Below are 22,170 nucleotides of genomic sequence, written 5' to 3' on the forward strand. Positions count from 1 at the left end.
GAGTTTTCTAACGTAATACATGGATTGAAAGAGTTTACTGCACCAAAATATATCCCATAGCTTTGATATTTCTGTTACCGTTATCTGGGGAATAAGCTGCTGCGTTTCCACACGTATTGGAGTTATGAGGAGATTACTGAAATTTTGCACATCTATGTTATTCAGTGTCAATTGATTTTAATGAAGCATTTGAGTTCGTTTTTAAGAATGACTACCTTGATTTATTCAATTTTGAACCTGGGATATTGCATTTGTAGCCCTTTATGGCTTTACTCCACCTCAGTAATCAGTTCATGTACCATATGACTATAAATGGAAACTGTTGAGCTTTCCTTTTTCATTCATCTATTTATCTATTCATTTTCTCCCCTCACGGCAGGGAGAAGAGATGAAGTCAAAAAATGAAATGTACACTTGAGATCAACTGTAAAATATATGTTTTCCCAACATTTCGGTTCGGGAACTGATGAACCTGTCATAAAGGGATAAAGGAAAAAAATGAATGGTTTATCAGACCATCAACTGACCATCATGCGTTGAATGTTGTAGCTCAATGCTCTTGCGTGGAAAAAAGGCAACATGTCGAGACCTGTGATCGTGAAATGGAATAATATATGATTGGTCAGTAGATATCTTGCTCTGTAAGTCACTTTATCATATAGCTAGCAGCGCGCGCGGGCAAGATGAAGTGAATCCTGTGTTCTGACTGGCTACCTGAGTGGGCATGATGGGCCTACCCTCACCCGCTTTGGATTCCCCGTATTGACCCCACGCAAGAAAACTTACAAAGTTCGTAACTTTTGGACAATGTCGGCATATACATAGAAAAAAAAATAAACGACCCTCTTGGGTTTATTGTGTTGCAAACACAGTTGGCTTTCACTATCGGTTCTCGAAATAAACAAGCCATTCTTGATTCTTATCAAAGCGAGATCTTTTTCTATACAATGAATCCTTTAATTAATGATTAAGCCAAGAGAATACAAACTCTTTTGACCAAGCTTGTTCGGTCAAGATGACTGGATGTTAGCCTCGTTCTTTTTTTACCTTTATTACGGACCGAGACTTCGTCTCAGTCCATAAAAACGCAAAACAAAAAAAAAAACAAAAAAAAACTCGCCCAATATCCAGCCATTTTGACCTCACGCTTGGTCAATAACACTTATGAATATGTTTTATGCAGACCCATACAAATCTGGTAAGGAAAGACAGTACAAAAAATGCACTTACGAGCCCGGAATTTGTCTAACGTATAGGTCAGTGGACTTCCTTTTCCTTGTAATTTGGTTCATGAAGTGTTAACTCCAGCACTGATCACACAAGTATATCGTCAAAATCTGTTACACTTAATTAAGAGTCTGAGCCCATGATATAAAGAGAGCTATTGATCAGCGTTGTCATTGCTTTTGCGTCCGTCAATTTGATGCCAAAAGCACATCAGTATAAGGTTTTGTAGCCAATGCTTCTCAACCTACGTCTTTAGCAAATAAAAAGACCCTGATTAATATCAGCGAGCCCGCAATATGCCATGAATACAGGTCAGAGGATTCTTTGGTGCAATAGCTGTCACTTTAACATCTCAATGTTAGCACAGTTAAACGATTGCATTGGAGGCTTATTACATTTAGGACCTAACGTTATTACATTTAGGGCTTTATTACATTTAGGACCAAATGTTATTACATTTAGGACTTTATTACATTTAGGACAGTTATTACATTTAGGACTTTATTACATTTAGGACAGTTATTACATTTAGGACTTCAACATAACATTTGGTCCTAAATGTAATAAAGTCCTAAATGTAATAACATTTGGTCCTAAATGTAATAAAGTCCTAAATGTAATAACAGTTGGCCCTAAGTGTAATTAGCCTCCAATGCAATCGTATAACTCCTTCAGTGCATTGTTGTTACGGCGGACATCCACATTGAGATGTTGAAGTGACAGCTGTTGCACCAAAAACCGCTGACCAGTATACATGTCTCATTACGGGCTCGCTGATACCGATCAGCGTCTTTTTACTTGCTAGACATAAGTCGAGAAGCATTGGCCGAAAACCGTTATACTGATAAAAAAATGGCATCAAATGACAGCTGACAAAATAATGAGTACGCTGACCAAAACCTCTTCATATGTCACTGGCTCAGACTCTTAGGTACAATTAATTTTGGAAAAATTGGATAACATTATACATGTGTGATCGGTGATGGACTTAACAAGTCATAAACCAAATTACAAACTTGGACAAGGGAGTCCGCTGACTTGTAGGTCGGACAATTTGCAGGCTGGGCTACAAATTTTTTTTTTCTTTCCATGCCTGCATAGACCTTCTTAGCATGCACATTTTGTTTACCAATTCGGGTCTCGTGACAGCACTCTAGAGGGTTGTTACTTTAAAATTCTCGAATATCTCCCTGAGTATATGAATATGGACAAAATTATTGTTCTCCTCGAGAGAACAAAAGTGGGACAATTATGTTCTCCTGATCTTGAAATGCCTGCAACAAATCCGACAAACGAATAAGGTATTGCATGTGTCTCCATCGAATCATATACTCAGTGACTTACATTTAACAGGTGTAAATGCAAAGAAGTTACTGACCAGTACATCATCACAAATCACCGGCTCAGATTGCCAATCACAAAACAGACACTTAACAAAAATCTGGTGCATGTCATGAACGAGCTCACTGATGCAAAATTTTTGAGCTTCAAAATTAAAAGGAACGGAAAAAGGTTCCTATGGAAGAGGTAGTACTGCAATTCGAAATAAGCAACAAGTCTTTTTAGCGCATACTTGTTGCTTGATTACGTTTTATATAAGGCCGGAAACAGTCACACGAGTGATTTATAATGAACATTAAAAATGGTTGTTTATGTTGAAGGCTGTAAATGATGTCCCGGTCCCCAAAAACTCACGCAAAAATTTGTTCCCTTGCTTTCTCCGAGATGTGAGTACAACTAATCGTGTGAGCCGTTTTTTAACGGTATACTAATTGATTTAAAGAATTAAAAAAACGGACTTTTCTTCTACTGAATTAGCACTATGAGAATAATATGCACGTAAAGCGCTTAACTTTCCAGTTTCAAAATAACTGGCAGTAACACAAAGATTTGCCCAGCAACGTTGAATTGATTGGTTGAACTGAGTGTGGAAAAATTCTTGAGTGCGGATCCGACTGATAAACATTTCACGAGCCTGTGAAATATTCCGGCAGTTTTCTTTAAGATCTAGATCGAATGTGGAACGCTAGTGCTTGCATTGATTCAACATGAGATTTATTGTTTTAGCTGTTATGATTTTAGCATTACTAGCATCATTGTGGGATAGGTCTGTGGCTCATAAAGATCGTGAAAACTTCGAAGGGAATCGGAAACCCTCTGTTTTAGCAGACGACGTTCATGAAGCACTGCTTGACCTTGTTGAAGGCAAGGCACAACCACCGGTGAAAGAACGGACGAGAGCAATGCGTGCAGCTGCTGTGCGATACTGGAGAGCCGGCGGAAAGATATCAGTGAAAGCAGACCATGGTGATAAGGCACTTTATTACGAGGGGCGGCGACTGTAAAAATCATCAGAGGTTAACAAAGTAGTGGTTGAGGAATTTGAAAAGACGAAAGGATCTGGTGCGGTGAAGTTGGCTTGCTCACTGAGGGACAACTTTATAGGAGTAAGTCGAGCTAAAATACAAACCATTCTAAACACGGACAAAAGTCATTATCGCCGAAATGCTAAGTTTCTTAATAAGGCGAAGCTGAAACCTATCAGAGCCAGAGATGTTCATGTTAGGCACCAAATAGATTTGATGGATATGAGCAAAAGAGAATCCGTGAAGATGAATGGACATTTTTACAGATACGTTCTAACAGTGATTGATGTTTTCAGCCGCTTCCTTTGGCTTCGTCCTTTGGAAAGCAAATCAAGCCAGGTTATTGCAAGTGAATTGGAATCTATTTATATGGAACATGGATCGCCAGAAATAATACAGTGCGACCAAGGAGGGGAGTTCAAGAAAGCTTTGAAATTACTTTGCGATCGCATGAATATAAAATTGATTTACAGTCGCCCGCGCCATCCCCAATCACAAGGCAAGGTGGAACGTTGCCACAGGACACTAAGATCCAAGATGGAATATGACCTTCAAAAAATGGGTCAAGACGGTGTAAACTGGGCGAAACAGCTCCCTCTTTATCAAAGAATTCTAAATAACGACCCTAAGGAAGTAATAGCTTACAAAACACCATTCGAAATATACTTTTCACGAAAGTGCAACGCCTTTAGAGAGAGCAGATTACAAGACGAAATCCTTCCTAGCGCTGGGAGGGTTCGCCCAACTAACAATGACCGTAATCGGCGTTCCCGGCAAACTTTGAAATTACGAAAGCAAGCAAAAAGAGCCACGAGCAGATGTGACAAGCGGATGCAGCGAGCACAACTTCGCTTAAATCTTCCCTCGGTTTACAGCATCGGAGAAAAAGTGTATATACGTTTGAGAGGGAAACCATCGAATAAACGGCATGTGACGGAGGGTTGTATCGAGAAACGTAAGATCAAGTTGCATACCTATAAGGTTTCGTACACCTCACCGCTTTCAGGAAAGGAAGAAAGGAAATGGGTCACCGTGGACGATATCACAAGCATAACACTAGAGCGAGAAAAACAGAAACAAAAATGCGCCAAGCTGTCTAAAAAGAAAAAAATTGACCACTACAAAAAGTATTACATACCTATGAGAAGAGACGATTATGCAAAGGCTATTGAAGATCAGGGTTTTAAATTGGTCTACAATCCTCTTGGAGATGGCAATTGCCAATTTGCTGCACTATCGCATCAGGCAAAGAGACTAGGCATTTTGAGATCTCCTGAAACCATGAGGAAAGAAATAGTAGAGTACTTAAAAAGTAATCCGTACGATAGCGATGGCTTCCCACTTTTGGAGCATTTGGCAGATGATGAGTTCGCTTGCTGGGACGATTATATAACTCATATGGTGCGAGATGGGACCTATGGGGATCAGATTACGCTTTATGCAGCAGCAAACTTGTATAATATCGATATCCAAATAGTTTCCTCTCTAGGAGTTGGTGGGCAGCATGTGTTCAGTCCGTCAGCAAGTGTTTCAGCAGCTACCGTGTACCTTGGACATCTTGCTGAGAACCAAGGCGAACACTATGTGAGCTTGGAACAAGTTGCGGATCACAACGACGCTAGTGAAAAAGAATACGATGAAAATGACCCAGGAGAAGGAGAAATTCCCGAGGATTATGCGAATGAAATGCACATAGAGCAGGACGTCGTTGATTTTGAAATGGGTGACTCTGACGCAAAAACTGGACTTGACAGTATCGTCGGCATTGGTGACGACACGGACATTGCTACAGATACAGCTAAGGGACTTACTCATGGAAGCCGAACAAACGAGACAGAGTATGAATTGCAAAATGAAGTCGACAATGGTATAGCGAATGATGGTGATAAGCTGATGGAGGTTCAGTTTGTTTCAGATGTAGACATCGACTTATTTGCGGCGAGAGGAGATGACGAATGTCACATTGGAAAACTTCCCAATGAAGTTTTAGAAAAAATCTTAGAAATAGTGTTAGCGTCATCGGCCATCCTGTTTGCTGGTAATGCATGCCACACATACCAAACATTAAGTAAAGTTAATACACGATTCAGAGCGTCGGTGCAACGTCTGAAACGATTTCTACCAAGGCTTCATGTTTCTGGTGGATTGAAGTCTTGTTTAATCAGCGCTCGAAGCCTTCTAAAAAAGTATGGTCCTTTAAGCGGTCTATTGATCGAGCTGAAGAAAATCATTTCTAGTCCAAAGTGGGCTAATGCTTGGCTGGAAGTTCAAGTGGATGAACTCGATTGGTACGTAATCATTGGAATTTTTTGGAAGAGAAATTGACGGCAATTGATGATAAACTAGCATGCTATTGTTGATGTTATCATTCGTGTTAAAGTCGTTAGTAGTGATGCACCATTTTAGAGTAGTTTGAATGATTTCGCTGTATCACATGTTAATCCAAAAGTATTATTATCAGTAGTGTTACTGAAATTTTGAACATCAATGTTATTCAGTGTCAAATGATTTAATGAAGCATTTGAGTTCATTTATAAGAATGACTATCTTGATTTATTCAATTTTGAACCTAGGATGTTGCATTTCTAGCCCTCTATGGCTTCACTCCGCCTCGGTAACAGTTCATGTACCATATGACTATAAGTGGAAACTGTTGAGCTATCTTTTTTCATTTATTTATTTATCTATTCATTTTCTCCCCTCACGACGGGGAGAAGAGATGAAGACAAAAAAATGAAATAAAAACTTGAGATTGACTGCGGTATATATTTTTTCCCGATATTTCGGTTCGGGAACTGATGAACCTGTCTTAAGGGGCTAAAGGAAAAAAAAAGAATGGTTCATTAGACCATCAACTGACCATCATGTGTTGAATGCTGTAGCTCAAGAGTTCAATTTGACGCTCGCGTGGAAAAAAAGCCACATGTCGAGACCTGTGATCGTGAAATGGGATAAGATATGATTGGTCAATAGATATCTAGCTCTGTAAGTCACTTTATCATATAGCTAGCAGCGCCCGCGGGCAAGATGAAGTGAATCCTGTGTTCTGATTGGATACCTGAGCGGGCAAGATAATTCCCTCGCCCGTTCGAGATTCCCCGAATTGATACTGCGCAAGAAAACTCACAAAGTTCGTAAATTTTGGACAATGTCGACATATACTTAGAAAAAATTAAACGACCTCTTGGGTTTATTGTACTACAAAAACAGTTGGCTTTCACTCTCGGCTCTCGAAATAAACAAGTCATTCTTGATTCTTATCAAAGCGAAATCTTTTGCTATACAATGAATCCCTTAACGTTTAAGCCAAGAGAATATAAACTCTCTTGCATTGACCAAGCTTGTTCGGTCAAGATGACTGGATATTAGCCTCGTTCTTTTTCTCCTTTTTTTTGGACCAAGACTTCGTCTCAGTCCCTAAAAACGCAAAAACAAATAAAAAACTCGGCCAATATCCAGCCATTTGACCTCACGCTTGGTCAATAACGCATAGGAATATATTTCATGCAGACTCATACAAATCTTGCAAGGGAAGACAGTACAAAAAATGCACTTCCGAGCCCGGAATTTGTCAGACGTATCGGTCAGTGGACTACCTTTTTCTTGTAACGCGGTTCATAAGGTGTTAACTTCAGCACTGATCACACAAGTTATCGTCAAAATCTGTTTCACTTAAGAGTTTGAGCCAATGATATAAAGAGAGCTCTTGGTCAGCGTTCTCATTGTTTTTGCGTCTGTCAATTTGATGCCAAAAGCACATCAGTATAAGGTTTTGTAGACAATGCTTCTCAACCTACGTCTTTAGCATATAAAAAGATGCTGATTAACATCAGCGAGCTCGCAATATGCCATGAGGATTGGTCAGAGGATTCTTTGGTGCAACAGCTGTCACTTTAACATCTCAATGTGGATGTCTGCTATAACAACAGTGCGCTAGCGCAGTTAAACGATTGCATTGGAGGCTTATTACATTTAGGACCAAACGTTATTACATTTAGGACTTTATTACACTTAGGACCAAATGTTATTACATTTAGGACTTTATTACATTTAGGACAGTTATTACATTTAGGACTTCAACAGGGGGGTCCCATAGTTATGATAAACATCAATTCTTTTGAACGATATGGGGAAGGGGGGTGCATGTTACGGTATAATCTTACTGACAGAAAAACGCTTCAATTCCATAAACTCAACTACTATATTAAACGGCGAGAAATTTTCTTAGCGAGGAGCGACTCCTAACAGTGATACAATACTTATCGTTAATAAAGCACCACAGTTCATATCCCAGCTCACCACTGTTACAATCTCAGTGCTGTCTCCAAAGTCCCCTAGAACGGGCAATCTTCTGCAGTAACTCTCCCTCGGTGTAGCTTTTAAAAAACAGTCGTCGCTCCGACGATAACACTTACCGCTACTACTATTACATAAGTGAGTCTATATATATTCACAAAGTGTTCTGGAAAATTCTAAAAGCTTATTTAAGAACTATATATTTTAGAAGTATTACCGAATAAATACGTGACTTGATAAAATTTTCCGGAAAGCTCTACGGTATGCAAGTCAGCTTGACTCAGCCGTCTGGAAATTTCTGGAAGATTATATTAACAACAATTACTCATAACAGGGGGCGGTGCTCTATAGGCATCTTTATCCTCTCTTCTAACTAGCCAGTCCCTTCCTCGCTGCGATACCACCGTCAGTATTCATTAACAACAATTACTCATAACAGGGGGTAGTGTTCTATAGGCAACTTTATCCTCTCTTCCAACCAGCCAGTCCCTTCCTCGCCGCTCTCTCCTGTGAGTGGTGCCATCATGTCCTTTTATTACTGAACTGTTCTTCTTTCCTGTTACAGAATCAACCCCCGTGTATCGCGAGGGCAACCGCGTCTCCTCCACAAGAACCTTCCTGAGACGTACATTCATTAAACACGAGTTTCATCACTTGAGTGTGCCACTTGTTGGAACAGTGGCAGTGTCTGATGTGTTTGACTGCACGTTAGAATGTCTCAGCGATCCGTTCTGTTTTTCTGTGAACCTGGCCGCCTTCAAAGGAGCCCATGGAAAACTTTGGTGCGAATTGTTGTCATCTGATAAGTTCAGAAACTCCACAGAGTATAAAGGGAATAAAAGTTCGCATCATTTTGCAATTGAGGTAGGGAACACTCTTGATTTTGACAAATAAACGTGCTAAAAGTTTGACAGCTTTGTGAAGATCTTAGAGCGAAGGCAGTCAGGTTAAAGCCACTGCAAATGGTGTGGGTCTGTTGTCGTATTCATTGTGGTGACAACCGTATTTCCGTGGCATGTTGTAAAGCATGCAAACACTTTCTCGTGCCGCGCACTATCTTACTTACTTACCTCCTTTGTTTCCCAGGCACGTCGGCAGACTAAGAAAATACATGTGACTCGGTTGAAAATTTGAGTCAAGATACCAGATTCTGTTTATTTAAAGAATGGAATCGTTGTTTAAATCGTCAGTGTTTGGTCAGCCTTTAGTCGATTTGTGTTTTAAAATGTTTTACCGACAGACTTCATTTTTCTGCGAACGTTCGAAACAGTTAGAAAAGCTTTCCATACCCATAGATCCCAACGGCTTAGCAGTATATTTTTAATCTCATAAAGCCACTTTCTAAAATACCAGTAAAGTCAGAAAAACTTAACTAAAATTTTAATACAGTAGATGAAAATAAAAAAAAAAAACATAGATGCTATTATATGAGGTCTTTACCATGAAAAATTTATACTAAAAATAAATCCGGACCGGATCGACGGATTAGTGCGGATTGGCGGATTCATGTACCCCCTCTTTATCGCATATTTATAGATTTACAACTGCGTTTCGAAATACATTAACCACTTTCCTACTTTGTCTCTCTACATTCACCTTGCTCTTCGTCACCTTGTCAACACGAGGCTACCTGCGTCACAGACTGTAGAGGTGGTTCATTCAGATGCCGCTGTACAGAAGGCTTCATAGGAGAATATTGTGAAAAAGGTGAATAGTTTGGCATGGTTTTGTGACTGATATACATCCAACAACATTAAATACTATAATTCTCAAGTGACTGATACAAATTTTTCTGCTTAACCTTGCAGCTCGAAAACTTTCTAAAATAGCTAGCGAAAATATATAACTAAAAAATAATTAACACAAAGTAAAAAGATGTTGAATTTCTCGATGCTCAAGTTGATTGAGCATCTGACTGCGAAATCAAAAGGTCTGAGGTGGGGAACTAAATGTTAATTTGTATTTTTACCCTTCCATGGGGATCAATTATCATTCACCACGGAGGAGGGGGGAGGACTTTAGAGGATCACATGATTTTCAGGGGGAAAGGAGGGGGAAACAGTTGTCGCCGACAGAGTTTAAAGGGGGGGGGGGGCTATAGAAATTGACTTCCAATTTTAAAACTGCCAATGAGTGGGAGTTGTAAGAATATTGCAGAGCCTTAGCTGAGAGGGAGGGGGGGGGGGCGATCTGGTTAATTTTATCGTGACACAACCAAAATCTTCTGACCCTCCTCTCCCTTAGCAGTAAATTATAACTGGTACCTATGTAATATTTATCATCTCCTATTGCTCAAAGATTTTGCTAATAGCTTGATACAAGAATGTACAGCGACTCTAGTTTTACATTTAGGACAGTTATTACATTTAGGACTTCAACAGGCCTCACGTGAAATGCTAAGCCAAAGTTGAAAGCTTTGAAACAATGGATGCTGTAGAATGAGCGAAATCACAAGGCCTGAAAAAATGTTCATGTTACTAGTATTGCTATCGTGAAAACGTTGTATTAAACGTACGCCGTTCTAAATCGTTCACCACTGGGATCTGAAAATCAACTCTGCGCACTGTTTGTCAAACATTTCTCCGTAATTCAGCCGTGACATTTTAGCTTTAAAACAAAAAAATCGTTTATTTCCTATATTCCTTTCTCTTAATCGCATGTTTTCCTAGAAAATTGACAATACTGCGAGTTAAACCTTTATGGTGGCCATTAGGAGTACGAGGAAAGAGTTACTAATAATAACGAAAAATCAATTGACAGTGCAGATAACTTGGCGCTATGACAAAAGAAACAGAAATGCCACATATCATAAAAGATTAATAACAAAAAAACCTTTCAAAGAGAGTCTTTTAGCATAAATTTTTGATAGATTGTGATAATGGGTTCCTATTTACGTGTGAACTCAATAATTTACTAAGAGAACTTCGAAATAAACGTACCGTGTCCTTGGTTATACAATATGGCTAACACTTTAAACTTTTTGAACCATTTGTTGCATTTCCACAACCCAAAATTAGGATATCTAATGAACGCGGGTTTGTTTTTTGATTCATGAGCACAAGTGATGTCTTTTAAGTAGAGTAGACACAAAAAAATTTTCAAGATAAACAATATGGTCCTAATACAAGCTTTTCGACATACAAAACTACTTATCATTTGCCATCCGGCCTGAAATAGTCCCAAAATTACCTAGAAAGCTTCTTTCAAAACCAACAGAATCGGTTTTACATTCATCCGCGGCTTGTAAATAAAGAGATCGACATCTAGAATTTCTTTGAAAATTATTTTTAGCGTTTCTGTAAGCAGTCTACTAGTTTATCATCGTACGAGTTAAATTTCTTTCAGCTCAAGATCAAGAGGTCCTCTTTTTTTCAGTTGCCAAAATTTTAAGGGTCTACCCCAAAACTCAAACAGGCAAACTGGTTTCTGTTTTGGTTATTTCCGAGGGGAAATAGACCGACCCCCCCCCCCTACGGTTTTTCTTGGTTTTCACTATGGAAATTGTCTCAAAATAGGTGAAATGCATGAAGCTCTCCATGCGATGATATTTGCCTGATTACTCTGAAGTTTTGCATAAATATTGTACATCCTTAATGAAAGTACGACTTGAGTATCAGTCAATTTGGTTGACAACTTGTTAATCAACAAAGGGAAGAAATGACTATGTTTTTAGACTATTCGATTCATCCAAATATTTGATATATATTGAGGTCAATTATCTCCCCTTGCCAGACAGCTACAACACTAATTTTAGTTCCCATTTATAATCCATCATTTCATCTCTGAAAACCATCAAAAAGATCTTTGGGTACTGTCGTATTTTTGTCTTGGATGCGTTTTAAAATCTGCGACTGTGACAAGCTTCACCTAGCTACACCTGTCACGCAATTCCGATCCTAGGTGGTCACTTGAGCAAGTAAACATACATTCTATATCTCTTTATACAAGATGATTGATCAAGGAAGCCAAAAAAATGTGAACGACTTTCGAGAGTTTTGTTAGGAATGGAAAATTTCACGTTTAGAGAGATGTATGTGGGCGAAATGTTGATGGGAAAATCAGCAAATATGGCTTTTGCATGGAACAAAACACTCATTAGTCTATGATTTGATTATTTATTAGCATTATCGCACAGTTTACAATAAGGAATCTGTGAGAGGAAAGGAGATTTTAAAGTGACCTGTCGCGTGCTTTTTGACTTTTAAGTTCCCGTGTGTAACAATTTCGACTTTTCCAGACTGTGAACCTTGCTCATCGCCCTTTTTTTTTTCTAGTAACCTAGAAAAGCGAGATCATAAAAATTTTCTAAATTGCCAACTTTGAGCAAAAATCCCATGAGCCTCCTTTACAATGATAAACACATAACAAACCTTTAGAAAACGCGATGTCTGAGATCAGAGCAGAGAATTGAACTAAAACGGAAAACACAACAATAAAAAAAGATGTTGAAAGGAATAAAATCTTCTCGTCAGCAAAGAAAAGAATTGCAGCTTTGTTTCAAATGCGATTAGTGACGAGCTGCCTAGGCACCTATTCATTCTTATTCAAATATTATTTTGCCTATTATTTATTTGTTTTTCATCTATTTTATAGCTATTGTTATCAAATAATCATATGCACTTTCTATAGCTGTTGTGGAGAAATTGCAGTATAATAAGGTTCTTGCGTGGGACGCATTTTTTGTACAGACCTTGTGTTAGGTATACTAAAATCTTGACAACTAATTTTATACTTGAATTAAGGGATAGTTCGCAAATCTTAATAACTAATAATAATTGATAATAATCATTAGTAGTAACTACGATTAGTAATAATTAAGCAATAGAACACACTGTCTATCAGTTTACCGGCTTAATAAATCACGTGGGATTTTGGAGGAAGAGAAGTTTGTAAATCACGAGCCGTAAGTAGCAATCTATAATCTGCTTAGCAAGTTCTCACTCTGGCGTTTGAGGCGAGAAGGGGGAGGCGAATGATAAATGAAAAAGGGCTCTTTTCAGTAACCCACCTCCCCTTGCTCATTGTAAGTGAGTTTTCTAAACGTAATACATGGATTGAAAGACTTTACTGCACTAAAATATATCCCATAGCTTTGATGTTTCTGTCACCATTATCTGGGGAAAGAGCTGCTACGTTTCCGCACGTATTGGAACCTCCTCTAGTACCAAACCCAATTCTGGAGTTACAACTACCACAATCGTTTTGCTGGTTAGCTACATAGCCAATTCTTGCAATACCTACAGCTTTAAAGCCCTCCTTATTACAGTTCAGCTGCAAAGAGCCTTGCGCACCAATCAACTTCTTCCACTTGTTACGACCCAGGGAAGTAGCGCGGTATGTCCCATCAGCAATCAGTGAGTGCAGAGAGTTGGCTTGCTTGTTAATGACAATAAACCTGAGCTGTCCACTTATCTTCATACCGAGACAGATCTTGGAGAAAGGTGTGTTCCAATAGGTCGGTAACTTGGTTTCTTGTGAGTCAAACCCAGTCCTTCCGCCGGGGATGTTGTATTGGTTTTTATCACTCCAGTAGTGAGAGTCATAGTCAAACGTTGCCTAAAAAGAATTAAGAGGATTTAATTTATCCTTGAATTTAAATAGCACGATGCATCACCAATGGAAGGACCCTCGTGAAATCAGTAATACAGTTAGTGTACAAGCCATCAATCTATACCTTACTTGTAGGCGGTTTAAATAGAAATTTGTCACGTTTTTAGATATTAGGGTATTGTAGAAGAATTTCCGCAAGCAGAGGCCGCGAGAAGAATATGGGCGAGTTACTAAGAGATTCTCTCGTAGTTCTACGCTACTGAAAATGTCTTGCTTGCGCTTCATCACTCACAAGAAAACCCCAACAAGAATTCGAATATTCCGCCATATGAGGCTTACCTTCTTGCCGTCAGTCTTCATTACAGGCGTCCATCCTCCATCTCCGCATCCAAAATCTCCCATCTGACAGAGAACTGTGATTGGTTTAGAGTCAAGGCCTAATGTAACCAGTTGACTGGCGTTTGACCTGTTTGACACGAAAAGAAATCCATGCGTGATCATTTTAGTTTGCGGCAAAAAATGTTCTCTCGACATCGAACCTATTCGATAATTTTGACATTTTTTATGCTCGAAAAGGTAATCATTTGGTATCACTTACTTGAAAAGGTTGTTAGCATCTTTGCAAGACGTAATACCTAAATGTAACGAAAAAAAAAAAGTGTGGTGTTTAAGGTATTTAGGGTCTATCACAATCCAGTAGGGGACACACTGAAAACTAGAGTCATTGCACATTGCTGTATCAAGCTATTAGCAAAACCATTGAGCAATAAGACATGATAAACATTACTTAGGGACCAGTTATTATTTACTGCCGAGGGAGGGAGGGGGGGTCAGAGGATTTTGGTTGTGTCACGATAAAATTAACCACCCCCCCTCTCCCCTCAGTTAAGGCTCTGTAATGTTCTTACGATCTCCACTTATTGGCAGTTTTAAAATTGGCAGTCAATTTCTATAGTCTTCTTCCCCCCCCCCCCCCCATTTAAACTCTGTCAGCGACAACTGATTCCCCCTCCTTTTCCCCTGGAAATCATGTCATCCTCCAAAATCCTTTACCCCCCACTGCCCCGGGTAACTAATAATTGGTCCCTGAGGAAAGTAGGTATATTCAGTTCCCCACCTCAGACCTTTCGACTTCGCTGTCAGATGTTTGATCAACTTGAGCACCAAGAGATTCAACATCTTTATTCATTACGTTAAGTTACATATTTTCGCTAACTATTTTAAAAAGTCTTCGAGCTGCAAGTTAAAGCACAAAAATTTATAGCAGTCACTTGAGAATTATAGTATTTAATGCTGTTGGATGTATATTATTTACAAAACAATGCCAAACTATTCACTTTTTGCACAATATTCTCCTTTGAAGCCTTTTCCACAGCGACATCCGAATGAGCCATCTCTATAGTTTGTGACACAGGTAGCCTCGTGTTGACAAGGTGACGAAGAGCAAGGTGACTATAGAGAAACAAAGTAGGAAAATAGTTCAAGTACTTTGAAACGCAGTTGTAAATCTATATATATGTGGTGAATAGGGGGGTACATGAATCCGCCAATCTGGTCCGGATTTGTTTTACTATAAATATTTCATGGCATAGACCTCATATGATAGCATCTAGTTTTTTTTATTTTCATTTACAGTATTAAGACTTTGGCCGATATTTGAAAAATTGGCTTTATGAGATTAAAAGTATATTGCTAAGCCGTCGGGATCTGTGAGTCTGGGAAGGTTTTGTAACTGCTTCAAACCTTCACAGAAAATGAAGAGGTCTATCGATAGAACATTTTAAAACGCAAATTGACTTAAGGCTGACCAAATACTGACGATTTAAACAACAATTCCATTTTTTAAATAAACAGAATCTGGTATCTTGACTAAACTTTTCAAGCGAGTCACATGTATTTTCCTAGCATGCTGACGTGCCTGGGAAACAAAGGCGGTAAGTAAGTAAGGTAGTGCGCGCCACGAGAAATACGGTTGTCACCACAATGAATACGACAACAGACCGACACCATTTGCAGTGGCTTTAACCTGACTGCCTTCTCTTTAAGATCTTGACACGTTTATTTGTCAAAATCAAGAAATGTTTCCTACCTCAATAGCAAAATGATGAGGACTTTTATTCCCTTTATACTCTGTGGAGTTTCTGAACTTATCAGATGACAACAATTCGCACCAAAGTTTTCCATGGGCTCCTTTAAAGGCGGCCAGGTTTACAGAAAAACAGAACGGATTGCTGAGACATTCTAACGTGCAGTCAAACACGTCAGACACTGCCACTGTTCCAACAAGCGGCACATTCAAGTATTGAAACTCGTGTTTAATGAAAGTACGTCTCAGGAAGGTTCTTGTGGAGGAGGCGAGATTGCCCTCGCGATACACAGGGTTTGATTCTGTAACAGGAAAGAAGAACAGTCCAATGATAAAAGGACATGGACATGATGGCACCACTCACAAGAGGGAGTGGGGAGGAAGAGACTTGCTGGGTACAAGAAAAGATAAAGTGGCCTATAGAACACTTCTCCCCCACCCCGTACCACTCAAAATAATTGAGTTATATCATAACTATGAGGCGTTAGATCTTATGAACGTTCATTTAGCGAAATCCACTGTGTAGGGAGATAAAAAATCATTTTACTATAGTCAGTAGTGAATCAGCTTCATTAAATTGCAACGTTTGAGGCCTACCCTAAAAAAAACCTTTTCAGGAATGGTTTCAAGGCCGATCAGTATCAGCCTTTGTCCTTCTCATTCATCTCCTCTCCTTCCCTCGCAGCTCTTTTCAATAATTTCGGGGTGACCCCTGCCTCTCTACGACTAAGACAAAATTTGTACTCTTGCCGTATTAGGATGTTGTCGAGTGCATAGAAGAGGTAACTGAGAATGGTGGAAAGCATAGGATATTTATAAAATCGAGATATATTTTGAAGTATCGAGAGCTAATTTAAGCTTATCGTGCATTTTTTCTCTCGCTTTGTTTTCGGGACGATGCTCGGTTCTATGCCAGAATTGTTGTCATGGTTATCAGCTGATTAAACCTATGAGATATTTTAAGTGTTTTACACGATATTTAGCCCTCTAGTAAAATACGAAGATATTTAAAAACATTCTGAGCATTTACAATATGTGACGTTTGATTAGAGGCCGAAACGTGCCTTTAGATCATACAAGACCAAGGTAAACAGCCTTTAATAAATAATTTTAACTTCCCCATAAATTTTTTGTTCTAATTGGAGGTGAATTTTGTCAGCTCCCTCGTTTTTATTCAGCAGCTATCCATTCCAAGTACCTGAAAGGTTGGAGAAATCTTGCGACACTGTTACTATGGTACCTTTCTTGATTTTAGAATTCATAAATTTTGGCAATTGGAAGCAAAACAGATATTATTTTGTCAACAGCTTGAAGCTGTCTTAACATCTTGGGTCCCTTGACCTCCGCCAAATTTGATTAACAATTTTCCTCCTCTGTTGTCGCCAAACTCTGTTTGGTGCTTAGCCCAGGAGGCCCTAGCTCAACTTGGGTAAATTCAGGCGATAATTTGCAAGATAAAGAAGGATAAAATGTGAAAAATTAAGTTTGGTAAAAAAAAAGAGAAATTCGCTTCGTTGAACACTTAAAACGATCACATCACAGATAGATTTTTCGCAACCATTTCAACAAGCCATTTCGATCTTACTTTACTTGATCTTGATTCAATAGTCGTTCAGGAACCTCTCAAACATAAAGTTGTATTGTCTTACCTTTTCAGTTATCAACATCTGCCGTGTCATTTACCATAAATATACACGCATTTTGAGTGACTTTAATATACTTATTCACTGAAGTAACATTTTAGAATAACATTTTGCAATTAAAGTCACAAACCTTTAAATTGTAAACATTTCTAGCTCTTCGGTGCTGTAATGTTATCATTCATTTGTGTTCCTCAGAATTAATTATCTAACTATAACAAACTGCTTTCAAACTTTTCTTCGGAAAAATGAAGAACATCAATCAATTATATGATAGACATAGGAATCGAATGTTTCTGCGAACCCAATTTTGGAAGTCTTTGATAAATTATTTTGAGCATGGCAAGGTCGAAAGCCTGTGGTAAACCTATGTAATTTTATCCAGGTTTAAAGGAGTGTAGCTGTTTTTTTGGCTACATTTAGAATTTAAATTGAAGCTGAATAAAGGCTTTTTCAATCAATGACTAAGCTTACTCTTGAAAAACATTTTTCGATATAGAGTGATGGAATGTTAATTGCATTTTACCAAGTTGAAAAGCTGAACGTTGGAGGGCAACAGATTGACTTGAATTATGCAACTTTGTAACAGCAGATATATATCAAAGGAAGTTAACTAAACTTTGTGCCATTCAACAGCGTCCCAAATTATAAGTTATAATGCAAATTGTTAAAACAAGTTTCCTTAGAGCATTCAACGCCCATCACTAGCCAAGTGAAACTATAACAAAAAACGAAGAATGATCGAATTCTGAGAACATCTGACTTATATCCAGATTCTGAGTTGAGTTACTATAAATAACTGAATATTACCAACATCAATGTTCTAACACTGAAAACAAAAAGAGATACGCATTAGTAAACGCGTCTAACAAACCTTGTGAAAAGGCTGGATCTGGAATTAGAGCAGAGAGTTCAAATAGAAGGGGATAAAGAAGACCAAAAAACATGTTGAGAGGAGATCTCGTCGCTGATGTGAGATCTTTAGCCTTGCCTCTGATGTAACTGACTTGTAAGCGACTGAGATGTTGACTACAACCAATAGACTGAGCGATTCCAGCTGCTCCTAAGTTGTTGACCTACAAACCAGCACATTCCTTTGTTTTTGCAACAATGGATGTCTCAGTGCTATGATTAGTTTTATGAGAGCGGATGGGAATACGAGTCGAAAATCAGGTTTTTAAGTTGTTTTAGTTTTAAAATCCTATGACCCAATTTCCGCTTTACCTTTCCCATAACTCCAAAGAGGCATCATTTTCTAAATAGTTTCTGATGAGCTGATTGCGCAATGGGCATTCACTTACATCTATATAAGCTTGCAGTAACACCCGGTGGCTTGAGTTTGTTACTAAGGGCAACCCGAGTCGTCCAGATAAGCAAGTCTTTGTTTTATAATTGGAATAAATTCCCAATATTCCGTATGAAAAAAACAGGCCTCACGTGAAATGCTAAGCTAAAACTAAAAGCTTTGAAACCATGGATGCTGTAGAATGAGCGAAATCACATGGCCTGAAAAAGTTTTCATGTTACCAGTATTGCAATCGTTGAAAACGTTGTATTAAACGTACGCCGTTCTAAATCGTCCAGCTGAAATCTGAAAATCAACTCTGCGCACCGTCTGTCAAACATTTCTCCGTAATTCAGCCGTGACATTTTAGCTTTAAAACAAAAAAAAATCGTTTCCTAGCTCCCTTTCTCTTAATGGCATAATTCCCTAGAAAAATGATAATACTGCGAGTTAGATCTTTTTACTGGCCATTAGGAGTACGAGGAAAGAGTTACTAATAATAAAGGAAGAGTAACTTGATAAGTTTTCCCGGGGACAAGTTTGCGACTGCAGTGTCAATGGAAAAAAATTCGAGTACATCAAGGCCAGTTTTGTTGTGAGGGAAGTTGCTATTTCAAGAAAAAACTTGCCAACGAAAAATCAATCGACAGTACAGATGACATGGCAAGAAGGAAAATCAGAAGGTTTTCGTGAAATTCTGCGTTATGACAATAGAAACAGAAATGCCACATGTGCGTTATGAAGAAGTACATTAGGTGTTGAAAACCTAGACATAACATTAAAGATTTATACCAAAAAAACTTTCAAAGATAGTCTTTTAGTATAAATTTTTAATAGGTTGTGATAATGGGTTCCTATTCACGTGTTAACTCAATAATTTACTAAGAGAACTTCGAAATAAACGTACCGTGTCAGTGATCATACAATATTTTTTTATATACTACATATACTTTTTGAGCCATCCGTTGCATTTTCAAAACCCAAAACTTAGGACATCTAATGAACGCGGATGCGTTTTCCTGATTCATGAGCACAAGTGATGTCTTTTAATTAAAATGTGTTGAAGAACTTGATGAGTAGAGCTGACTCAAAAAAAATTTCACAATAAACAAATTCGGTCCTAATACAAGCTTTTCGACCTACTTATCATTTGCCATCCGGGCTGAAATAGACCCAAAATTACCCAGAAAGCTTCTTTCGAAAACAAAAAAAATCGGTTTTAGATTCATTCATGGCTTGTAAATAAAGAGATCGTCATCTAGAATTTGCATTGAAAATTATCTGTGGCGTTTCTTGCGAGAGCAGTCTATTAGTTTATCGTCGTGCGAGTTAAATTTCCTCAAGCTCAAGATCAAGAGAATATAAAAGTCCCTTATTTTGAGTTGTCAAAATTTAAAGGGTCTACCCCAAAACTCAAACAGGCAAACTGGTTTCTGTTTTGGTTATTTCCGAGGGGAAATAGACCAACCCCCCCCAAAGGTTTTTCTTGTTTTTCACCATGGAAATCGCCTTAAAATAGGTAAAATGCATGAAGCTCTCAATGCGATGATATTTGCCTGATTACTCTGAAGGTTTGTATACATATTGCTACATCCTTACTGAATGTACGACTCAAGAATCAGTCAATTTGACTTACGGCATGTCAATCAACGGAGGCAAATAAATGACTCTGTTTTCAGACTTTTCGATTCATTTAAATGATTGATAACTTTGAGGTCAATTATCTCCCCTTGCCAGAAAGCCACAACAATTATTTTAATTCCCCTTTATAATCCATCATTTGATTTCTGAAATCATCAAAAACATCTGTGGGCGCTGCCGTATTTTTGTCTTGGATGCCTTTTAAAATCTGCGACTGTGACAAGCTTCTCGCAACTACTGTCACGCAATTCCGGCCCTAGGCGGTCACGTGAGCAAATAAACCCGCATTCTATATCTCTTTATACAAGATGATTGATCAAGGAAGCCAAAAAAGTGTGAACAACTTGCGAGAGTGTTGTTAGGAACGGAAAATTTCACGTTTAGAGAGATGTATGTGGGCGAAATGTTGATGGGAAAATCGAAGCGTTTCTTTCTTCTGTCGTTTATCACTTTGGAGAGTTGTTGAAATCAGCAAATATGGCTTTTGTATAGAACAAAACAATCATTAGTCTATGATTTGATTGTTTATCAGCATTATCGCACAGTTCACAAAAAGGAAACTGTAAGAGGAAAGGAGATTTTAAAGTGACATGTCGCCGACTTTTAAGTTCCCGTGTGTAACAACTTCGGCTTTTCCAGACTGTGAACCTTGCTCATCGCCTTTTTGATGTTAGTCTATAATAAAAATTTTCTAGAAAAATAATACGCTGGCGCGCGCGCCAACTTTAAGCAAAAACTCTATCAGCCTCCTTAACAATAAACACATAACAAACCTTGAGGAAACGCGATGTCTGACATCAGAGCAGAGAACTGAACTAAAACGGAAAACACAAAAATAAAAAAACATGTTGAAAGAATTAAAATCTTCTCGTCAATAAAGGAAAAAATTGTAGCTTTGTTTCAAATGCGATAAGTGACGAACTGCAGTCAAGATCTAATAGAGGGTAGGCACTTATTCGGGGAAGGGCACTTATTAGAACGTGGGTGCATAGTCGAGGAAACACGGTATTCATTATTTATACCGGCCCCTTTTCCGAGCAGACATCATCTTATTTAACGTATCTGATGAACTCTTGTATTTGGCACAGTGAATCTTCAATTCTAAGATTACTCCACTGTATTGTAAACTTTTTAATTGCAAAAATTTTACTTAATTAGGAATTTGAATTAGAAATCTTGATTCTAATTGTATTGTTTTACTGTGGCGTTTCTAATATGGTGTCTCGGCGCCCTCCTTTTTATTAGTTCTTATTAAAATACTATTTTTGCCCTTTTCATTTATTTTATACCTATTGTTACCAAATTATCATACACACTTTTTCTACCTATGTTCTTCTAGGGGCCTAATCAGCCCCATTAACCTGAGTTGAAATAAAGTTACTTAAGTCACTTGCTTACAGTGAACATTTAATTCCAAGATTGCTCCACTACACTGTAACTCTTTCAACTGCAAAAATTTTACTATGTTATAATTTGAATTAGAAATCTTAATTCTAGTTGTATTGTCTTACTGTGGCGTCTCTAATATGGTGTCTCGGCGCCTTCTTTTTTTATTAGTTCCTATTCAAATATTATTTTACCTATTATTTATTTGTTTTTCATTTATTTTATAGCTCTTGTTATCAAATTATCATATGCACTTTCTCTAGCTGTTGTAGAGAAATTAAAGAATAATAAGGTTCTTGTGTCAGAAGTGTTTTTTGTGCAGACCTGGTGTTAGGCATACTAAAAGTCTTTATAACTTATTTTATACTTGCATTAAGGGTTAGTTCGGAAATCTTAATAAGTAATAATGATTAATAACAATTATTATTAGTAACAACGATTAGTAATAATAAAGCAATAGAACACACTGTCTATCAGTTTACCGGCTTAATAACTCACGTGGGATTTTGGAGGAGGAAGAGAAGTCATGAGCCGTAAACGGCAATCTATAATCGGCTTAGCAAGTTCTCACTTTGGCGTTTGAGGGGAGAAGGGGGAGGCGAATGATAAATGAAAAAGGGCTCTTTTCAGTACTTCACCTGCCCTTCCTCATTCTAAGTGAGTTTTCTAACGTAATACATGGATTGAAAGACT

The 22,170-nt window shown here is 38.2% G+C and overlaps 1 protein-coding gene across 1 annotated transcript; it reads right to left on the minus strand.

Annotated features, from left to right (window-relative positions):
• Window positions 1-11,995: 11,995 nt before the first annotated feature.
• LOC149044408 (uncharacterized) lies at window positions 11,996-18,815 on the minus strand. Its single transcript, XM_089210860.1, has 7 exons — window positions 18,693-18,815; window positions 18,040-18,241; window positions 15,611-15,827; window positions 14,755-14,891; window positions 14,038-14,074; window positions 13,779-13,905; window positions 11,996-13,445 (listed from the first exon to the last, which is right to left on the minus strand). Exons 1-7 carry the CDS (start codon window positions 18,813-18,815, stop codon window positions 12,954-12,956), a joined length of 1,335 nt encoding a protein of 444 aa, XP_089066986.1. The 3' UTR covers window positions 11,996-12,953.
• Window positions 18,816-22,170: the final 3,355 nt, after the last annotated feature.

The sequence above is a fragment of the Pocillopora damicornis genome, chromosome 6, assembly GCF_964200805.1.
Source record: "Pocillopora damicornis chromosome 6, jaPocDami1.2, whole genome shotgun sequence".
Taxonomy (NCBI): Eukaryota; Metazoa; Cnidaria; class Anthozoa; order Scleractinia; family Pocilloporidae; genus Pocillopora; species Pocillopora damicornis.